Source organism: Berghia stephanieae, chromosome 2 (genome assembly GCF_034508935.2).
Source record: "Berghia stephanieae isolate SIO BIC M18660-M18661 chromosome 2, UCSD_Bste_1.3, whole genome shotgun sequence".
Classification (NCBI taxonomy): Eukaryota; Metazoa; Mollusca; class Gastropoda; order Nudibranchia; family Aeolidiidae; genus Berghia; species Berghia stephanieae.
The window spans coordinates 114,367,830-114,389,587 of NC_088361.1; the positions used below are offsets into that span (position 1 = coordinate 114,367,830).

The window sequence follows — 21,758 nt, forward strand, 5'->3', positions numbered from 1 at the left end:
ATCACATGCTGCAGAGATATTCACGGGGATTCTGACAGAGTTTGTACTAGAAATGTATGGTCTGTTTTATGGTAATTGAAAAAAAAGTGTGTATGAAACAGTGTCAAACAAATACAAAGAAAAATAATAATGTGAAATTGAATGGAAGCTTCAATTCAAATACAAAAACAGATCAAATGAACGTTTCGGGTTTCCCCTTTATCAACAAAACAGGATGAATGAAACACAAACTGTTTTTGTAATTAAATTGAAGCTTACATTCAATTTCACATTATTATTTATTTCTTCGAGCTTCGAGCAGCAACAATAACATTAACAAAAACAAAGGAAAATCACTAGAAAAAAACAACATTTTTCCTTCTGCTTTGTCTGGCTTTATTTCATACACATTTTCTTCAGATCTTTATCCTGTACCAGTGTCTTCTCATGAACGTGTCTCTTTATTGTAAATCTTTTGTTGCATATGAAATAATATGTGAATTACGATTTGTGGGTAGATAGGTAATAAATTCGCAAGTGAAATAATGTATTTGAGAAATCGCAAAGTGTAGGGTATCATAAGTAAAAGTTAAGTGTGTGGAGTGATGCCACTTGTTAAAACAGATCCATCTAGAAACATTTTTTTTAAAAACAATCTCCAACTTAAATAGAAAGGAAAAAGAAAATCGCTTATTAAACTCGCGTACAAAAAATCAAATCTGACAAAAATAAACAATAGACATTCAGGCATGCGACGAACATAAGCATTTAAATAAACAGCCGATTACTTTTCAGTATAGTGGCTGGAACGATTGATTATTAAATATCAAAGTAAAAAGTCTCGATGATTAAAGAGAAAACAGGAAGGATTGAGCAATGATAATGAAAATAAAAAGGTAAGGTAAAAGGGAAAGAAAATAATCATTTTTAATACAATGCAATCACGCAAAAAGAAAATTTGCAAATATTTTTTTTCTGCTTCATTCTCTTCTCCTTTCCTTATTTTCCCTTATGATTTCTTTTTTTTTCCACCATCGATTTTTTCACTAGTGCTCAATCAATGTTCGTTGAAAGGGTTGTTTTCAAAACGCATTTTGATTCTGACTTCACGGTTATCATTGAACACGCTATTTTCCCTGTCCTTGTTGTCATGGGGAAAATAGATATATCACTTGCCCATAATCTTCTTTGGTTACGGTGCATCATGAAAATCTGACATGTCTGTTTGTTAATGAATGCAAAATATGAGAACTATTGAATAAATATATTTATTTCTTGTTTAACTCTTGCTTTGACATAAATGGTCTCCTTATTTGCTCACAAATAAAAGTAAAATGTATCAGTGAGACTGAATTTGTTTCAAATTATAATTTCTTCCATCCATTATTTGTACCTATAATATTCTTACCATGATAATATGTACGGAAATGCGAGTCACAATCGTTGAACCCCAAGTGATATTACTGTGACCGTCCTCTTGACGAAAGCATCGTTAGATCAACTTACACGGGTGTAAATACGTTGAAAATCCTTACAGGGTTTATGATAAACGAAGATCAACTATCTAGACTCATTTGTCTGCCCTTTGTGCAAGAGGTGCTTTCATAACGTACCGATGTCTGCCATAATCTTTTCTTGCATGACATATATTTTTCACGGCTGATGATGAAATAAAAATGCCACATGTCAACAAAGTATCTTTATTACAATTTCGACCGGCATAATTTGTTTTACTTCAGAGATCAAACATTAAACTGTTTATCTGAAATAATCGATGAGGAAGTAAAATATTTCGGGCAAACTATTGTTCATTCCATAGAGGAAATTTTTCTCTTGGGTCTATTCCAAGTGAAGACTGGAATAACCCATGCGTCGGCCGCAGTGCAACGCCGCAAATTAAGCTAGGGCGATATGTCTTGCTCAGGGCACACAGCGCAGCGGTGGGTGATTGAATCGGTACCTTTCGGCTACTAAGTAAAGACCGTACCGCTGAGCCACGCTGTCTCCTAACACAGGAGTATTGTCAGCTTAATGCCGAAAATGCTTCCGAAAATTCAAAGAATACGTAGGTCTAGTTGGCAGTTACTTCCGAGTAATTTTAACAATAATATTAGCCTTTGTCTTTGGCTTAGTAAATACTGGGGTTTTTATAGAAGTTTTTACTCTGCACCATTGACATTTAAATCTAGGTATTAGCAAAGGAAGCATTGTCAATGCTTTAGATCGGATTAAGACCAGTTCACTAATATGGAATCAAGGATGAATCCGTTATGGAAAAAAAATTCTCCTCAGCGCCTTAAGGCAAATGGGGCCGGAGTTTATTTAAACCATTGTATTGAATAATTCCTACTCCTAAGGATAATTTTAATGACATCTCAAATAAACGGAATTCTAAACATAAAAATATGAAATTCGTTATGTTCAATTATGATATTGGTGCTATTTGTGAGATATTTTTTTCTGCTTGCACCATAGTATGCGTTTCGACAGACGTAAACAGTTAATCATTTATCAAATAGGATATATAGAACGCAGAACAAAATTTTAAAATCTTATGATCTGTTTCATACTGATGATGTTTTATAACCTGGTCTGGTGATTGTGACTACAGAGAACACGGGATTAGCTGTGTACCATGTGTAAACAAAATCAAATTGGCGATGGAGTGTGTTGACTTGAAAATAGACATTACAGTGCACAATGAGTATACTCAAAACCAACATACAGTGTACAGACATTACTGGTGCTTGAATATTGCTTAACTAGGTATATCAGAATTAAAGGGTGTTTTAAGACAAAATAAACGTCAGTATACTGGACAAATTAGATGTCTAAAAATAATGATCATCTTGATCATTTAGTGATAAATCAAAATATGCCCGAAGTCGAAAACGTCGGTTAAATAGAATGTATCAAATCGTCTGAGTTCTGGACTAATTAGAATAGAACCACTTATGAAGAGAGCACAAAGGAAAGCCGTATTATCAGTATAGACTTGGATAACAGATGTATACAAGAAGATTGTCAACGAGCATTTTTGCGTGCAATAATGAAGATCATAAATTCCTAATCAAGTCAAGAAAATTGTGGTACTAAAATTGTGTCCGTGGGATAAATTCTTTCTTTCCTTTCTAATAAGGGCCGCACTCTTAGGTGCAAGATGCATCGTCACGCAAAAGGAACGTCCAGTAGAGAAAATGAATTGTTAATCAACGGTTAAACAGTTAACTGTCGTAATCTGGAAAAACTCGAATTTAAAAATTTGGCCAGAAAACTCGTTCCTCAAATATTGATCGATTTAAATTACCCTAATTTTGGCAAAAACTCTCAAGCCTGTGACGTCGGGAAGTCCATGGTTTGAGAGTGTTTGCCAAGATCAGGGTAAGTTAAATCGATCGATATTTGTAGGACCAGTTTTCTTGCCAAATTTTTAAATTCGAATTTTTCCAGATTACGACATTTAACTGTTTATCCGTTGTCTTCCCTATTGAACGTTTCCTTTTGGCGTAACGATGCATCTTGAATCCAATAGTTAGTGCGGCCCTTATTAAAAAGGAAAGAAAGAATTTATCCTATTCTTGACTTGATTAGGAATTTATGATCTTCATTTTTGCACACAAAAAATGCTCGTTGACAATCTTGTTGTATAAATCTGTTATCAAAGTCTATACTGATAATGCGATTCTCCTTTATGCCCTCTCCATTTCTAAATATGAAGTTTACCAGGGTACGGTAGTTTACTGGTTAATGCGCCTCTTGTATTTGATATCTTTTACCTGGATGCGAGTAATTATTCCAACAGCAAAAATTTTCCTCAAATAACCATAAAGCCTCATCGATTTATTTTTCCGACATTCTGTATTAGTTTTAACGATAAAACCCGGTATGTTATCTCAACTTTGTGTATTTCAAAAGCATTTGATGGAATGATTATAAGAGCTGATGCATGTGTAACGGTGTTAATGATCTATATATAATATATTATTCTTCTCTCCGTGTCATTGTGGACTAAGCCATGCATTAAGAGCATAGATTATATAGTGGACAATTTTATATTTAATAAAGAGCATTGGTGTGGTAGTCGCGCAGTAATTCTCATCATCACCATGTGTGTTATAATCATCATTAATTTTGCTGTTATTACTTTCATCATCATCATCATCATCATCATCATCATCATCATCATCATCATCATCATCATCATCATCATTGTTATTGATAATATTAATAATATAATTGTTATCATTATTGTTAGGACCACTGCAACCATCATCAATATCCGATACAACCGATATTGTGCTGAGTCGAGCCTAATGCCAGAAGGGGAATTTACATTGAAAGTAATCATATTATATGTAATAACTAATTCATTATCACAATAATAGAATCGGGGTCTTCAATCAAATATATAGAAAAATAACCCAAGTCTCTCTTTCTATTTTTTTTTACTATAAATTCAATTTTCGCATCTAAATCACCCCGAAATAATGCCGTTAGTAGGAGAAGGTAGGTCGCATATTTCCTGTTAACTAACCCACGTTATGTCCACAACTCATAAACTATTGCTTTTATGTGTTTAGGTAAAATACTCACAACATCGGCCCGTCGTATACAGTATAGCAACTCACAAAACTATATATGTAACTTCATACGTTTTTAGTCTGCTTTATTTAATTTAGTGAGAACTAATCATTAAAATGGCTTTCTAAAAACTTTAACAAAGAGCTAAGTGACGTCAATTTCGCTCCTTCTAAATAGTAAACGTGTTGAAAAAAAATAACACCGGTGCTGACTGGGCATGTAGGTAACAATAAGCAAAACCCTGGTGATGTGAAAACATGATTTGATGGAAATACCGGGAACACAAAGCAACATGGATGACCACATGACGACTCACCGCTAAAAACTGGCAAGGGGGTCAAATTAGAAAGTAGCAAAACATAATGTAAATAAATACAATGATAATAGATGCAGGCACAAAATAAAAGGAGGCTGCATTCCAAACAGTCGTCGTCAAAGTCAGCCACTGTGATCTTATGATAATTTAAAACACTATTCAAAACTTCAAATCTAAATATCCGTATAATATACAAAAAACATATTTTTAAAAAATATTAAGTGATATTTGTCTAGTATCTAACTGCTTATTAACAATATTCTTTATCATTGCACCTTAACACTGTGTTACATTCTTTTAAAATTATAAATATTATGAATATTCCCTATAATATGAACTCATATACTCAATCAATCATATAAAATCCAATGAATAAATACACAAATCAATACATAAACCATTACGTAGACCAGATATGGTTTGACAACCGATGGGTCTTAAATTCTGTTCACACCGCTTCATGCTGCTATTATGTCGGATGAATCAGATGAAGAAAATTGAGTTAGAAGTCAAAGTGACCACAATAAGTAATTTATTGCTCTAAAACGTTTTAACCGACGTATCTAGTGGGTAATATTTTGCGTCATTTTTTCCAGATTTCCATGACAACAATGAATTGGGTTTTTAGACATATCTACAATTATCGTCGGTTTTAACGGTTTAATTTATTCTTCTAAATGGAGGGAGGATTCATTTGAACTCAAATTTTATGAGTTAAGTTTTAATTCCAAATTTCAGTATCACCCCATCATCTCGACATAATGGCGTTTTGATATGACTGACAATAAATTTATTTTCAAAAGCGATCTTTTATCTCAAGGAATCCTCTCTCGTCCATCTTGAATCAACAAGATGTAGTCTTTAATACATTTAACTGCTACTGCTCTACTTCCTTGGATAGAACGTTTTCGCTATTAGACGGTGTCAGTCCTTCAGAAACCCATTCTTTCTTCTTGCAACCCAGGCAAACTATTGTTTTTGTTTTCCAGCTGATTTTTCTTGGCCAAATGAATCCTTGATTACCTTTAAATTTAATATCCCAGTCGTTTTGATACGAATATGAGATATATTAAGCGTCTGTGCAGCTGGACACTTAGGCAGTTTAGAGGATTTGCTGAGAAGAGCTTTATAATGTATAAAAACACATCTTGGGTATAAAAATGGTCTCTGACAACGTTGACTCGAAGATATACGGTTCTTGTATGCAGAGAAGTCGTTTTATCTGAAGTGAAATAGAAGCTTTCCGATTCTTTACCAGTTAGAGGGAATACTGGGTGCCGGTCAAAAGATCACGACCAAAGCCAGACATGTCTAATGCCGGACATTTTCCAATCCGTCGCCCACTTTCAGTCGTTGTTGTATCGGTCTGGAGAATGCAGAACTCCTTGTTGAGCATTGCATTGTGACACAGCTGTCGGCCGAGGTTCAAGAGTGTGGAAAGCCTTTTCAGAGATTGGGTAGATTGATATAACATTGTTTTGTAGCTGCTGGTGACTAGATAGCTGATGTTGATGTCGATCAAGAAGAAAGATTGCCTGGCTCATTCTCAATTAGGTTTACAAAATAAATTATTTACACACACACACACACACACACACACACACATATATATACATATATATAAATATATATATATAAAATATGTATATATATATATATATATATATGTCTCCTACCTTCTCTCTCTCTCTCTCTCTCTCTCTCTCTCTCTCTCTCTCACTCACTCTCTCTCTCTCCCTTTCTCTCTTACTTTCTCTCTCTCTCCTTTTCGATATATTTCTTTCTGTTGTTTACCTCTGTTTTTTTTTTTTTCATAATGCATCTTTCTCACTCCATCTTTCTCTCTAAAGACCTCTTTATTTCTCTCTATCATTATCAATCTCTTTCTTTCTGTCTTTTAAAAAAAAAAATAAAGTACTAAGGAACAGAAGATTGGATATAATTCATAGTTGCAAACCGGGCTTCAAAATAATGTTAATTATGTGAAAAATGGATGAAGAGATGAATAAATTCATATGATAACTCAAAAGAGGCATTTCAAAAGATGAACAATGCTCAATGCGCTTCTCATTAGATCATAAATATTCGCCCAGCAAGCCACAATGAATCAAATTTCTATTCTATAAGGTAGAAACCGTTTATTACGAGTTTTATTTATACACACACATACAATATCCGCCAATGCTTACAGTAGCTACGCACTCATTCATATCTGAGTCGAGCGAGGTAAAGCATGTAAAGTACTATATCTAAGAACACACGCCAGAGCAAGAATTTTGTAATCATAGCCACCCATTTATTCCGTGACCAAACTCATCACCGTTTGAATTCAAAAGGACACAAGACACATGTTTCTCTGAGCAACAGGCGCTAGATGATGTATTGCATATTTAACCAGTTAACTATCATAAAAAAATATTTGGGACTGAAAACTCGCCCTTCAAATCGCGATGGATTTAAATGACCCTAATCTTGGCAATAAAAATGATCAAACCTGAACCCTCGCGAGGTCCCAGGGTTGAGAATTTTTGCCAAGATGAGAGTCATATAAATCGATCGATATTTGAAGGACGAGTTTTCGGGACATTTTTTGTTTGAAAATCCGTGTCGTCCCAGAGTACGACAGTAAACTGGTAAATGAGTGCCTTTTTTAACATGTCAAAGCAGAGTTGTTATAATAATATATTGTGACCCACCGCTTCAAACTGGTACCATGTCAGACTGAACCAGATGCTGAGAAATGGATTAGAAGTTGAAATGTCGAGACTTATTAGCATTTTAAGAGACTCCAAAATATAACAGATGAACTTTACCGACATATCTACACTAATTTTCAGGTTTGATAATCCGCATTGTAATAAGACTCGTTGTTGTGATGGAAATACTCTCAAACCAGCATGAAATGTTGTCCATTTCAACATTGTTAACTCACTCAACCCTAACACCGACTATACCCGTAGTATACCCGGGTTACTTGTACCCCATGCCTATTTATTACATTTTTCTGAGACAAATTATAGGCGTATCATCAAAGCTAACGTTTTTAGTTTTTACATGTTAATGGTTGTTGAATAAATCTATAAAATACATTTTTTTCCAATTTTGGAAAGTGGGAAAAAGCTCTAGGATTGAGTGAGTTAAAACATACCCATATTTGCGTTCGAGTATCAAACCTGTAAATAATATGATGACGTCGACATACCATTCATTCATAACTTTAATTTTTCTATGAATTCAATTTCCAGTATCTAAATCACAGTGAGATAGTACCTGTTAGAGTCGGAAGGTCTCAAATACCAAAATCCACGTACATCATAAATAAGATTCGTTTGAAAATGGGATTCGAACAGCAAAAAAAAAAGGAAAAGGAAAGTTTCCAAATTTCAGATCATTCCTGAATTTGGCTCCGTTTCCTATATTCTGTTTCTTCACAATCTTTTTTAAAACAAGCTTTTTCGTGTGCGTATGTATCGTTTTGATGGCAAGCAATAAATATAACAATTGTGCGAATTGTCATTCAGGTACGATGAAGACGAGTATCAAAATTTGGAAATAAAAATTTCGATTTATAAAAATGATAAAGGCTATCTACTTGCACAATCAATGATTTAAAACATGGATTAAAATTTGTTTAAAGAGTGTTCTTATGCATGCATTATGAAATTTTTTAAAATGGAGATTTGATAAGATATATAATTTGAAGGATAAGAAAAGAAGAACAGCATTTGTAAGAGTAATAAAAAAATTCATGAACGGTTAGTGAATGTCTATAAATAGGATCAGTGTCTGAGAGAAACAAATGCAATATGCAAGGGCACTAATTTACTAATTCAGGTGACGGAATGATGTCGCTATATATCGCTATATATTGAGATGTAATAATATATAAATTGAAACAAATGATAATGTCGCAGTCAAAGACAATAAAAATATAAACAAAGAAATCAGGCACATCTAGTAAGTTGATAATCTGTAATCAAGTGATAAAATTTTATGTAAAACTAAGTCTTTCCCTTTAAAAATTAATATTATGTTCTGTATGTTTCTGGTGACATTTGTTTATGTTATTGCTATTGGTATTGTTGGTGTCATGATATTATCCCTATTCTTATTATCATCATCATCACCATCATCATCGTCGTCGTAATCATCATCATCATCATCATCATCATCATCATCATCATCATCATCATCATCATCATCATCATCTTCATAATCATCATCATCGTCATCATCATCACCATCATCATCATTATTATTATTATTATTATTGTTATTATTATTGTTATTATTATTATTATTACTATTATTATTATTATTATTATTATTATTATTACTTTTTTATTATTATCATTATTATTATTATTATTATCATCATCACCATCATCACCATCATCATCATCATCATCATCATCATCATCATCATCATCATCGTTGCATCCTCATATTCATTACTATTATTATTGTTTTCACCATAAGCATCATTGCTACCATTGTCACTACTACTACTACTACTACTACTACTACTACTACTACTACTACTACTACTACTACTACTACTACTACTACTCTCACCACCACCACAACTACTACTACTCTGTTACAACTACCAGCACTACCAGCACTACTACTACTACTACTACTACTACTACTAATACTGCTACTACTACTACTACTACTACTACTACTACTACTACTACTACCACTACTACTACTATTAAACCATTTACCACAATTATTATCATACTTATTGTAATGTGACATTATCGCCATTTCTTATTGCTAATATTATTATTACAATAAATTTAATTCTGAAGAAAATTGAAAAAAAAAATACATTTAAAAGTTATTAAATGCAAAATAGAGATACACTCACTATCACACGCTCCACTCAATCCCTTATGTACACAAACAAGCACGTATTACATGTACACACATACACATGATAGAGACGCATATCCAAACGGGCGATAACATACTTGTTTTTATGAAATACCACTCAAATCTGCTTTTTAACCATGCCGTTTATCTATAAATCGATCAATCACTTCATGTATTTTGTCTTCAAGAGATTATGAAGATCATTATCCGTTCTTACCTTGTACGTTTCACCTTCAAGTACCACAAATATCATGGACAATAATGCCTAATTTACTTTCTTCCACAGTGCTTTTATATTATCTATAAAGCCCATTAAAAATCAAATTATATTTCAGTCAATGGCCAGTTTACGTCAAAATAAAGCAAACCATGGAGTTCCCCCACCAAACAAAAAATAAATAAATAAACAAATCCTAAACAAACACAAATATCACCATCAATACCCACAGACAGACAGATTACATGGACCTTATTCTAATACTGTTATAATAACAGTAAACCGCTTTGGTCGTCAGATAGAAACCTAAGCTAAGTGCTACAGAGGCCATTATAACGTAAGAAAAAGATGGGGCATCCGAACTATTATTAAGGGAAATATAAAAGTTTGTACACAAATAATATTTGAAGAATTGTTAAAACTTCATGTGAAACAATCTATTGAATTTTAATATATTTTGATGCTTATTATGAGTTAGTTATTTACTTTCGTTTAATCGTATACCCAAGAAATACTATACTTCACACAATGTTACTTTAATAATAATGGGATCTGGCAATATTATAGTCATATAATTTAATGGATGTACAATACTCAAAATATCACTCATTAAAGGCCAGTTCCTCCTTCACCCCTGTATCCCGAATTGTCCTGTCATCTGCCTGTCTGGTGTGGATACTCGTTCTAATACGTAATACCAAATCTACTGGACACAACACCAATGGGACGATGGAGCCAGGCCATAAAGGTCTATGTCTCATTAAAATTTGTCATGATTTAGATACCGTCAATGAATAAACGTTAAAATTTACAACTATTGAATCGAGCCTGTCGTTCATTAATAAATAGAACACTCTAGAATAAGAAACAATAAATCGTCGATTTTAGAAATAGAGACGATTTGGGTAAAGAAATGATTTTTCCGAGGATAGTATTAAACGCATGAAAGCAACATTGGGGCTCGGAGAAATAAGCCTACATTATAATATGATGGTAAAATATATTTCCACCACATGAAATGCAGCATGAGACGTAGCCTGTGTTGTATTGCTATATATTTATTTAAAGGATGCAGATTTAAACGTGTACTGTTAAAGATTTTTAAAGGTACAATTTTGCATATTCCTTTTACTTTAACATGTATAATACATATTATGTTATTCATTTCTTATGCTGTCCAATCTCATTAAATGATCAAAATCAAATGATAATATAGACTAGTTGTTGTTGTAACATTATATGTTATCAAACGGCACCTTCTTTATCGTGATCGATGTTTCAGAAAGTTTTAGCCATTGTCTCGTAGGAGTCTTACATATTATTCTACAACAATCGAAATGATCAACAGTCCTCCTGACAAAATAAAATGAACAGCAATGACCTTTATGGCTTGGCTACGGAGGAAGAAGACGAGAATTAGAGATGAATAAAGTAAAGGAGAAGGATGAGGAGGTCGATGATGAGGAGGATGAGGAAGGAGGCAGCTAAGCAAGGCGGAGAAAGACAAAAGAGAGACCCACTGAGACTGCAACCTTTTTGATTTTCTTCAGATCATCCGTCTCTTCGTCAACCTTGCAATGGTTACCAAACATTTCTTTCTTGAATTTCTGAAGCTGTGAAAAACAAAAACAAAATAATTGAGCTTTATAAAGCGCAATATCCACTGAATGTGCTCATTTGCTTTACAAGGGGTCCCTGGTCAACAGCAACATTTAACATGTCGGACGGAACATACAATACAAACAATAACATCAAAATAAGATAGAATAAAACTTATGTTTTCATGGGGAATGTGGGGTCCGATAGCTCGGTTGGTAAGCACTCGCTTCAGATACAAACGGACCAAGATCAATCAATACCTATATACTTGATTCTAAATATTCAAGTTAAAAAAAACCCGTTAAAATGTTTCTTAGACCATCTAGATAGTTTTAATCAAATATAAGATAAATTGACGTAATTTTCAACACAATGTACGAAATGTATGTTGATTGTATAACCCGAGACTCGTACTATAAGATGATAGTCACAAAAATAATAATAGCTTGCCAGGCATAGCAACAAGAGGTCATGGAGGAACCATACATTAAGCGTTCATGAATGGTGCTCTGTTGTTGTGTCTATGGTGGGACTAGTCAAAATAACTAATTGAACGCACCTCGTATCTAAAGGTGGTTATAGAAGACGGAAGAACATATTCTTGGCATATTATAGAACTATTAATAACCACGTTAAATTAGATGGGACTAACCTCTTCCTTCAGCTTCTTGACCTCACACGCCAGTTCCTCTGTTTGTTGGACATAGTGCCATTTGGCTTGCCTCTCACTGTCCAGGATTTGAAGGAGGTGAAGGTGTTTCTGCTCTAGCTCCTCTTTTTGTTCCAATACTTTACTGTAGCTGTTGATTAGAAGCAGAGAGATATCATGACATAATACGCTTCAACAGTCGTGACTTCACTTCCCTCGTTATGACTCATGGTAACTTATTAACTGGCTCTAAACTATCGGAACAATGGCGGACGCCCTTGTGAAATATTTCTCCGACGTATCCAGAGGAAAAAACCATTATAAATCTGATCATGTTTTGACTTTTACACATTCTGATCACAAGACATTTGAAAAGTTCTAGCCAGCATGACGAATAAAAGAGGTGCCGATTTTCTTTGTTTAGAACCATCATGGCCGCCGTTACTGGGCGACGTGACATCAAACGATTGAATCCAATTGGGAAAACCTAAGCACCACAACAATTCGAGGGCTAAAGTTCACTCCCAAAGCAACATTCCCAAAAACTGACCATAACGACGTTAAAGTATGTGCATCCTGTGTACCAAAATTGTAAAAATCGGAATCAAATGTTTTATTAAACAACCAATATGAAAACAAAAATGAATATGACAGCTTTAAAAAAAGAACTAAATACCAACCACGGGACGTTTCGGAATCAAAATCCTCCTTCAGCTAACAACAACAAAAATAATAAAAACATAAATACATTTCTAACACACACATACACACACATACACATACACTCAGAGATAGAAAACGAGAGAAAGAGAGAGAGAGAGAGAGAGAGAGAGAGAGAGAGAGAGAGAGAGAGAGAGAGAGAGAGAAAGAGAGGTCGAAACTCAAGCTTTCGTTACACCGCTTTAAAAAAAATGTAAGGATCAGGCATTAAACCTGTCCACACAAAACGATTTTACCACGTTATAAATAAAATTAACAACAAATTAAAAAGGCAAAAATGAAAACAATCAATTCAGTAGGGAAGTGAAATCATGGCTGGAGAAACTTGAGTGTTTTCTCATCAAAGAGGACATTAGAGACTGAGGATTTTATTTGCTTTTAATTTTCTACCTCTATCTGCACAGTTTTGATATCTCTTTCCTCATCTCCGCCAACCTTGTATATATATATATATATATATATATATATATATATATATATATATATATATATATATATATCAATCTCTAACTATCCTCATCTATCTATCAATCTATTTCTCTCTGACACTCACTCACATAAACACACACTCAAACACGAATATGTATGTATATCCTCTATGGGATAAATAAAGGGAATTTCATTGGTTTTACAATTTTAATGAATTAAATTAAATTTTTAGTTTTGTTCTCTCGTGATAGTGGTAAAGGATCCCGGAGCACGGAGCAGCAATAGCCATGAAAACAAAGAAGTGAACCGTACCCCTTTCCGTATCAATTTCGGATATCATATTTAAACCATTGACAGAATAGAAATATTTTTTTTTAGGTGAGCAATATAAATAAATATGAAAAGCGATTTGCTACTTTTGTTAATAATAATAATAATAATAATAATAATAATATAATAATAAATAATAATAATAATAATAATAATAATAATAATAATAATAATAATAATAAATAATAATAATATAATAATAATAATAATAATAATAATAATAATAATAATAATAATAATAATAATAATAATAATAATAATAATAATAATATATAATAATAATAATAATAATATAATAATAATAATAATAATAATAATAATAATAATAATCATAATAATAATAATAATATAATAATAATAATAAAATAATAAATAATAATAATAAAATAATAATAATAATAATAATAATAATAATAATATAATAATAATAATAATAATAATAATAATAATAATAATATAATAATAATAATAATATAATAATAATATATAATAATAATAATAATAATAATATAATAATAATAATAATAAAATAATATAAATTAATATATATAATTATAATATATTATTAATTATTAATTATTATTAATTATTATTATTATTATTATTATTATTATTATTATTATTATTATATTTTATATTATTATTATATGAATTGTTAACTAAATTATGTTTTCTAGGGATATCCCCCATGGCGCTATATGTTCGAGTTGCGATAATCGAACTAGTGACGTAGCTGGGTTAAAAAAAAAAAATTCATATGATTTCGTTAAATTTGCGAGCCAAAATTAGTCAAATTCACGCGGGGAATTAAGTGCCGGTTAAACGAAAAATTCAAATATTTTATTTTGCCGTTATTTCACGTGTGGTTTGTGGGTTGTTTGTTTTGTGGTTGTGTGTGTTTGTGTGTGTGTTGTGGCGGTGTGTGCGTGTGTGTGTGTGTGTTGTGTGTGTGGTGTGGTGTGTGTGTGTGTGTGTGTGTGTGTGTAAATAGATGTATTGTTTAGGTTTAGGTTTAGAATTTTATTCCTTTTAATTTTCTCCCTCTCCGACCCAGAGCAATCAACTGTACGTCTAAACGGAACTTCTCTCATCGACATAATAATATCATATGTCGATTCACGGGTGACCCACATCCACTGTGTCTAAGTATAGATAGAATGCGCTTGGCCAAGGAGTTCACAACATTGCCATCCGGAAGTATAACGGACCAACACACAAACTCTGTGTAACCATGAACTTTTATAGTCTGGTTAATACAGTTTAGTGAGAACAACTCACAAACGCGGATGGCAAAAACAATAACAAAGGCCTGAGTGACGTCATCTGCATACTATCTATTTTTCGTTCGAAGATGACGTAATTCAGGTCTTTGTTATTGTTTTTTGCCATCCGCGTTTATGAGTAATGCTCACTGAACTGTATTAACCTGACTATAAACGTTCATGGATACACACAGTTTTGTGTGTTGGTCCGTTATACTTCCGGATGGCAATGTTATGAGCTTCTTAGCCAAGCGCATACTATCTATATCCACCAGGCCGTGGGCCATAAGGCTCCGAAACCACTGGACCAATAGCCACCAAATTATGCATGGTATCTACGCTTGATATGGAGATGGTTTTTTTAGTGTATTATGATTCCATCAAAAAGTCAAATTTGTTTTATTAAATCCATTCAAAAACAGACACCATTATTTTTAGCGCGTAGCTTGTGCGTCAACCTTCCGGTTAGAGGGTATGACATTGAGGTGGGAGTATTTGCATTGAATCGATACCAGTAAATGGTTATTCTCATTATTTTGAATACAATCAATTTCATTGAACCGACAGCTAAGCATGTGTGTGTGTGTGTGTGTGTGTGTGTGTGTGTGTGTGTGTGTGTGTGGTGTGCGTTTTTGAGTTTCGCATGTTTGTTTGAGTATTTGTGTGTCTATGTGTGTGTGTATGTGCAGATTCGCGCCCAAATAAAAATAAATTTTCCTTTGAATTGAAATGCCAATGGCCCCCTCAATTTTGTTTACAGATTGCAAAACGGTTTGGCATATTTATGAGGAAATATGTTTAACTTTAACGCATTTGCCATACGTTAATTATCTCCCTCTTTTTAACAGACGACAATGACGTTGAGCGAAGTCACTTTAAAGTAAATTGAAAAAAAGGAAAGGGCATTCCATCTCCCAACAACTTTGGAATTGTAAAATCCAACGCATTTTCTGAAAGGTCAAAGATCCTCCTTTCAACTACAGGATGTTAGTGGTATTGTTGAGGAAATCCGATTAATGTGAAAGAAAGCTAGTAGAATTTCCAAATTTTGATTCGGGCGGATTTGATGCTGCTTTCCTCTCTCGTCAAAAGAACCCTAGTATTTTGCAATAAATATTCAAATGTTATACAATTTTATTTTAAAGGAGAATAACTAAAATGCTTGCATGGACAACATTTTCAGGATGGATCTATCAAAAGGAAGAAAGTTTTACGGGAATTCCCATACCAAGGTATTATTGGGCAAAAACAAAAGGCGCGTTAACCCCTTTCTAACCACCCATAGGTAATTCGTCACAGCAAAAATGTTTCTCATTCTAATTTCTTTTGTACACCATAATATTTGAACAAAAATGTTTGCTATAGTTAAAGTATATTAACGCTGAATAGAAAAGAACAAAAATCAGAAAGAAATTTGTATATCAAGAACTAACAGCTTTTGTGTTTGAGTGAAATAAATCTATCTATTTTTGTAGAGGTTGGGTGTGACGATTTGGCGACAATCCGGAAAATGGCCGGTAAGGAGAGAGTTAAGTGGCTTTTTGGAGCACTAAAACTCTGATTTTAATATATGTATGAAATTATATATATATATATATATATATATATATATATATATATATTTATATATATGTTATATATATATATATATATATATATATATATATATATATATATATATAATCACTTTCGTACGACAATCTCCACTCATCTAACTCGTTTGGATAATATAATATAACGTTATGTCAATTTGTCTCTTAGTCTATCTTCCTATGTCACTGTGTACGTGTTTAAACACAACTCTCACGTTGACATTCTCCACTCCACTCAGCAGTCATTCAAATACATACGCACATGCGCGCGTGCGATTTCATAAACTCACCACACAAGCCCACGCGCGCGCGCCCGTTCTTCCTAATATTATTCCCTCATTTCTTAATCACCCATCTCCTTGTTATTATTACCCAGGAAAAGAAATTGACACCATAATGGAATAGATAATGAGAATAGCCATTGGAAATGAACAGGGTAATGCCAAACTGGAGTAGACCTTATTATAATAAGACTTATTTATGACCGCTGACTCTTCAAAGGGTCTTCCACATAATCTTTCAACGGCCGACATTAAAACTCATGTCTGTACTACCAGACAAAAAAAAAAAAAAAAAAAAACAATATATTTTAAAAACGTTGGCCAGTAAAAACTCGTCCGTTGAATAAACCGACTGATTAAATCCGACGTGTACTTATTTGCAGGTTGATAGCCCAAATAGGTGTGCTCGAGAAAAAAATGAGCTTTTATATAGGGCAATATTCACTAAACGTGCTCAAAGCGCTTTACAAGGGGTCCCTGGTCAACAGCAACATTTAACATGTAGGACGGAACATAACGCCTGTTAGGCGATATTACAAGTTTTCGGACAAAGAAAACGTTGTTAATGGGCCAGGTACTCATTTTACACCTGAGTACGGTGAGAGAATGTGAGTAAAGAGCCTTTTCCAAGGACTCAACTATGTGCGGAGCGCGAGGCTCGAACCCAGGACCATCCGATCCGAAAGCGAGTGTCATACCACTAGACCACATAGCCGCACAATGGAAATAATCTCAACCCAACGCAAAGTATTGTCCATTACAACAATATTAAATCAGGGACATAATTATTGTGTCCGGTTTTCAACCATGCAAATAGGTGCACCTCAAGAAGCTTATAATATGAACATTATAAGCTTCTTGGTGCACCTGTATTAAATCTAATTGATTGATATTTGAAGAGAAAGTTTTCTGGCCAAAATACCAAAAACATGTTTGGGTTTTTTGTTTTTTTTTTGTTTTGTTTTTTCAGCTTGCGCAGTGTAAACCTGAAACGATGTAATTAGTCGGTACAGCTGGATTCAAATCATTATATGGCTTCGGGGTTTGCTTAAGGTTTTTTAAAAATTTAATTAATCGATATTTGAAGGGAGTTGTCTGGGAAAATATCAAAAATATTATGTTGGGGATATTTTTCAGCTTACGGCAATGAAAGCCTTATTATACGTTGTAGTTTATAAGGCTTCTGTTCCAACGTTGTTTTAACTGTCTAACCGCAAGTCTATATATTTTTCTATTTTAAAATGTCTTCTATTATTTTTGACTGTAATTATGTGGCTTTGTGATTTGGTGGTTTGACGCTCGTCTGTAGGTCGCAAGTTCGAGGCGCTCTGTTATGTGAGCGGCTTAAAATAAAGTCCTCGGGAAAAGGATCTCCACTCACATTTTCTCACCATAATCAAGTGTAAAATGAGTACCCGATGGCACTTATATTGACTTGTGCGACAATAAATATAAAAAGTCCTGCAGGCGTTGAGTTTCGTAAAACATTTAAAGTGTTGATGTTTTGTTAAGTAAGTGGGAAAGGAGAAATTTATTTAACACTTTATAGAAACCTACAGGCGTTATTGATAGTATGCGCTTGGCTAAGAAGCTCATAACATTGCCATCCAACACACAAAACTCTGTGTGACCATGAACTTTTATAGTCTGGATAATACAGTTCAGTGAGAATTACTCATAAAAGTGGATGGAAAAAAAACAACAGTAACTTAGTGACGTCAACTCCGATCTATCTATATATGGCCAGGTACCTCCTAGTCATATATATATATAAACAATGGCAATATTGCATGCAGTACTCTGGACAAACACGTATTTAAAATGTTGGCCATAAAACAGGTCCTTCAAATATTGATCAATTAAAATGACTTTCATCTTGGCAAAATCTCAATCCTGGAACTTGCGAAGTCATGAAAATTTAGTCAATATCTGATGTGTAATCTTGACTTCCATTCACACGGGAGAAGATAAACATTAAACTGTAGACGTTTTAACCAGTTAAATGTCGTAGACGTTTTAACCAGTTAAATATCGTGCTCTAGAAAACCTTGTATTTAAATATTTGGTCAGAAAACTTCAAATATCTATTGATTTAAATGTCCCTCATCTTGGAAAAAAAAATCTCAAACCTGGGCTTTCGCGAAGTCCCAGGTTTTAGAGTTTTGCCAATATCGGGATAATTTAAATCGATCGATGATTGAAGGACAAGTTTTCTGGCCAAATTTTAAAAAAAGACTTTTTCCATCGTTAACTGGTTAAAGAGACAGTCAAATAGAATAGCGTAGATTGTATAGGATTATATAACCTGAAACCATTAGGCTGAAATCTGTCTAGGAAATCAGAGAACAATTGTCATCGCCGAGACGATCAATATTTCCACATGAACTAGTACAGGGAAAATTGCTTCAACTACCACCAATAGTTGTAGCAGTTGCGCCGCCATCATAACCCACTTTGAAAGTCTTGTTATTGATGCAACGCTCAAACCATCACCCATATAAATATACGACACGGATGCATTTCAAGATTGTTGAATGTAAACCTGTTACTTATTGGAAGATTGTAAATTATCATGACAAATATTCAATTCCCAACGCTCAAATATTTTTTGTCCTATTCATATGACGAAGAATTTAGTTCTATACTTTTGGTTCATTTCAAAATTAACTTCATTCTGTAATAACTTTGCTATCTGCATTTTAGGATATTTTTGCCCACTTATTCATCTCGATTTACAGTAAAAAAAAGTATGCGTAAACGGCGTATGCCTTGAAATCAATGCAGCAGTAGCTATGTATTCATTGAACGATTTAGATATGAAAAATCAATTCGCACATGCATTAAACGGTCGGATGGCATCGCGACAAAGTGTTATTATCATTATAATTCTAAGGCATTGACAAAAACACAATTATATTTCTTGCTCGAAGGTTGTTATTTGGAATGGAAATTCTTCCAACTCAACGACAGGCTGCCTTACTCTAACAAAATATTTTTTTGGACAATTTCTATACCCCTTGTTGTGGGTCAAATAAAATGAACCTAAATCTGTGAAAGCGTCCTAAACCCGAGGTTTCAAAGAAGACTCAAGTTTGAGACTTTCTGGCAATTAAGTTGAGGCTCATTTTAATCGAAATCTGTATTTGGTTTAGATAGACGTTTTCAAGCCAAAATGAAAGATAACGCGTTTTGTCAGAGTCTACCATGGCACTCCTTGAATAACGAGATACATTTTAAATTATAAGGGATGTTATCGATCTATAGTCTTTTGTTTACGTTTTACAACAAGATTTCCAATTTGTTTACCACACATTCCACTTAAGTATAAACGAACAAATAGACCCTAGTATGATTATTTGTTTTCTATTATCCGCTGGTTTTTACTATTGAACGTCAAGACTCATTTAATTTTCTTCCAAATCATAATTGTGATACATCACCTTAATACAGTATTATCTCGGGATGGTTCGGGTACTAAAAGCTGAATGAATAGCTAGAAAATGTAAAGACTTGGGGTAGGTGGATACGTATTATTGATGAGAATGAATACGTTTTCATATGAATATAGGAAATAACGTTCGCATTTCAGATAATTCATATTTTAAATTCAATTTTCGCCCTACGGGTGGTGAGAGGGGGGGGGGGGTCCCGATAGCTCAGTTGGTAGAGCTTCAAACGCAAAGAGGCCAAGATCGATCCCAGGTGCAGTCAAGATTACTTGTGACCCACCGCACCTGTCCCTCTAGCAGTGAATAAGTAGCTGGGTCTGTTAGACCAAGCGGAAAGTGCTTTGCGATAGACTAGCGTCCAGTAGTAAAAGGCAGCAAGAAATTGCTATGGTCCGTTTTACGCTACAAAAATCATATAAATCAATTTAATGATAATTAAAACATATTTCTATCTCAGTTGAAAGAAAAAGAAACGACTTCGATTGCAAATACAATATCTGCTCTTGAAATGTTCCCGGTCAATATAAAACACACTCATCCTGATTAATGGCTTCATTGAAATCAACAGCCATATGAACATGCATATGCATACTCGACTCTCTCTCTCTCTCTCTCTCTCTCTCTCTCTCTCTCTCTCTCTTCTCTTCTCTTCTCTTCTCTCTCTCTTTCTCTCTCTCTCTCACTCTCTCTCTCTCTCTCTTTCTTCTCTTCTCTCTTCTCTTCTCTTCTCTCTTCTCTCTCTCTCTCTCTCTCTCTCTCTCTCTCTCTCTCTCTCTCTCTCTCTCTCTCTCTCTCTCTCCCTCCCTCTCTCTAATACACAAACACACACACAAACTTAAATCTCGCACGTTACTTGTTGCCTCTGTTTTGTTAGACGTTTGCAAAGGAATAACCCAATTTCGAAAGGACCAACTCTCTGAAATATTGTGAATAATTGTAAATTTTTAGAATGGTGTCGACACATTAAGAGATAGATCTATCGCATTTAAATGTAGAGTATAAGAATGATGCTTTAATTATTGTAACGTTCATTTTTGAGCATCGTTTGAGCATCAAACAGTGATGAAAATGCTCGATATAAATGCAATGTATTATTATTATTATTATTATTATTATTATTATTATTATTATTATTATTATTATTATTATTTTCCAAGGACTCAACTATGCGCCGTGCGCGAGGCTCGAACCCAGGACCTTCCGATCCGAAAGCGAGTGTCGTACCACTAGACCACAAAGTCGCACAAGTTAAGAGCCTTTTCAACGAACTCAACTTTGCAATGCCAATTGTAGGACTCAAAACCACCAGCATTGACCGGTCATAAACCACGATCGTGCCACAAAGTGTGTATTGAATATTATCCTTTGCAAAACTATCTATTGATGAAGCAACAATATTCATTTTAGTGGCATGAGACGATGATCAGAAGTAGATAGATTATATTTTGGAGACATGCCAGAGGGAAAATAGTA

General features: G+C 33.7%; 1 protein-coding gene across 14 annotated transcripts in view; it reads right to left on the reverse strand.

Annotated features, from left to right (window-relative positions):
• The window catches only part of LOC144966304 (ras-specific guanine nucleotide-releasing factor 2-like), a 376,265-nt gene that overhangs the window by 115,186 nt on the left and 239,321 nt on the right, over positions 1-21,758 (reverse strand). For 10 of the 14 annotated variants that reach the window (XM_078902534.1, XM_078902532.1, XM_078902538.1 and 7 more), the window contains 2 exons: positions 12,226-12,373; positions 11,495-11,587 (listed from right to left, as the gene is read on the reverse strand). In XM_078902534.1, the coding sequence (XP_078758660.1) occupies positions 11,495-11,587; positions 12,226-12,373 (241 nt within the window). The remainder of the gene's footprint in view (positions 1-11,494; positions 11,588-12,225; positions 12,374-21,758) is intronic. The other 4 variants (XM_078902540.1, XM_078902537.1, XM_078902535.1 and 1 more) reach the window with 1 other exon arrangement.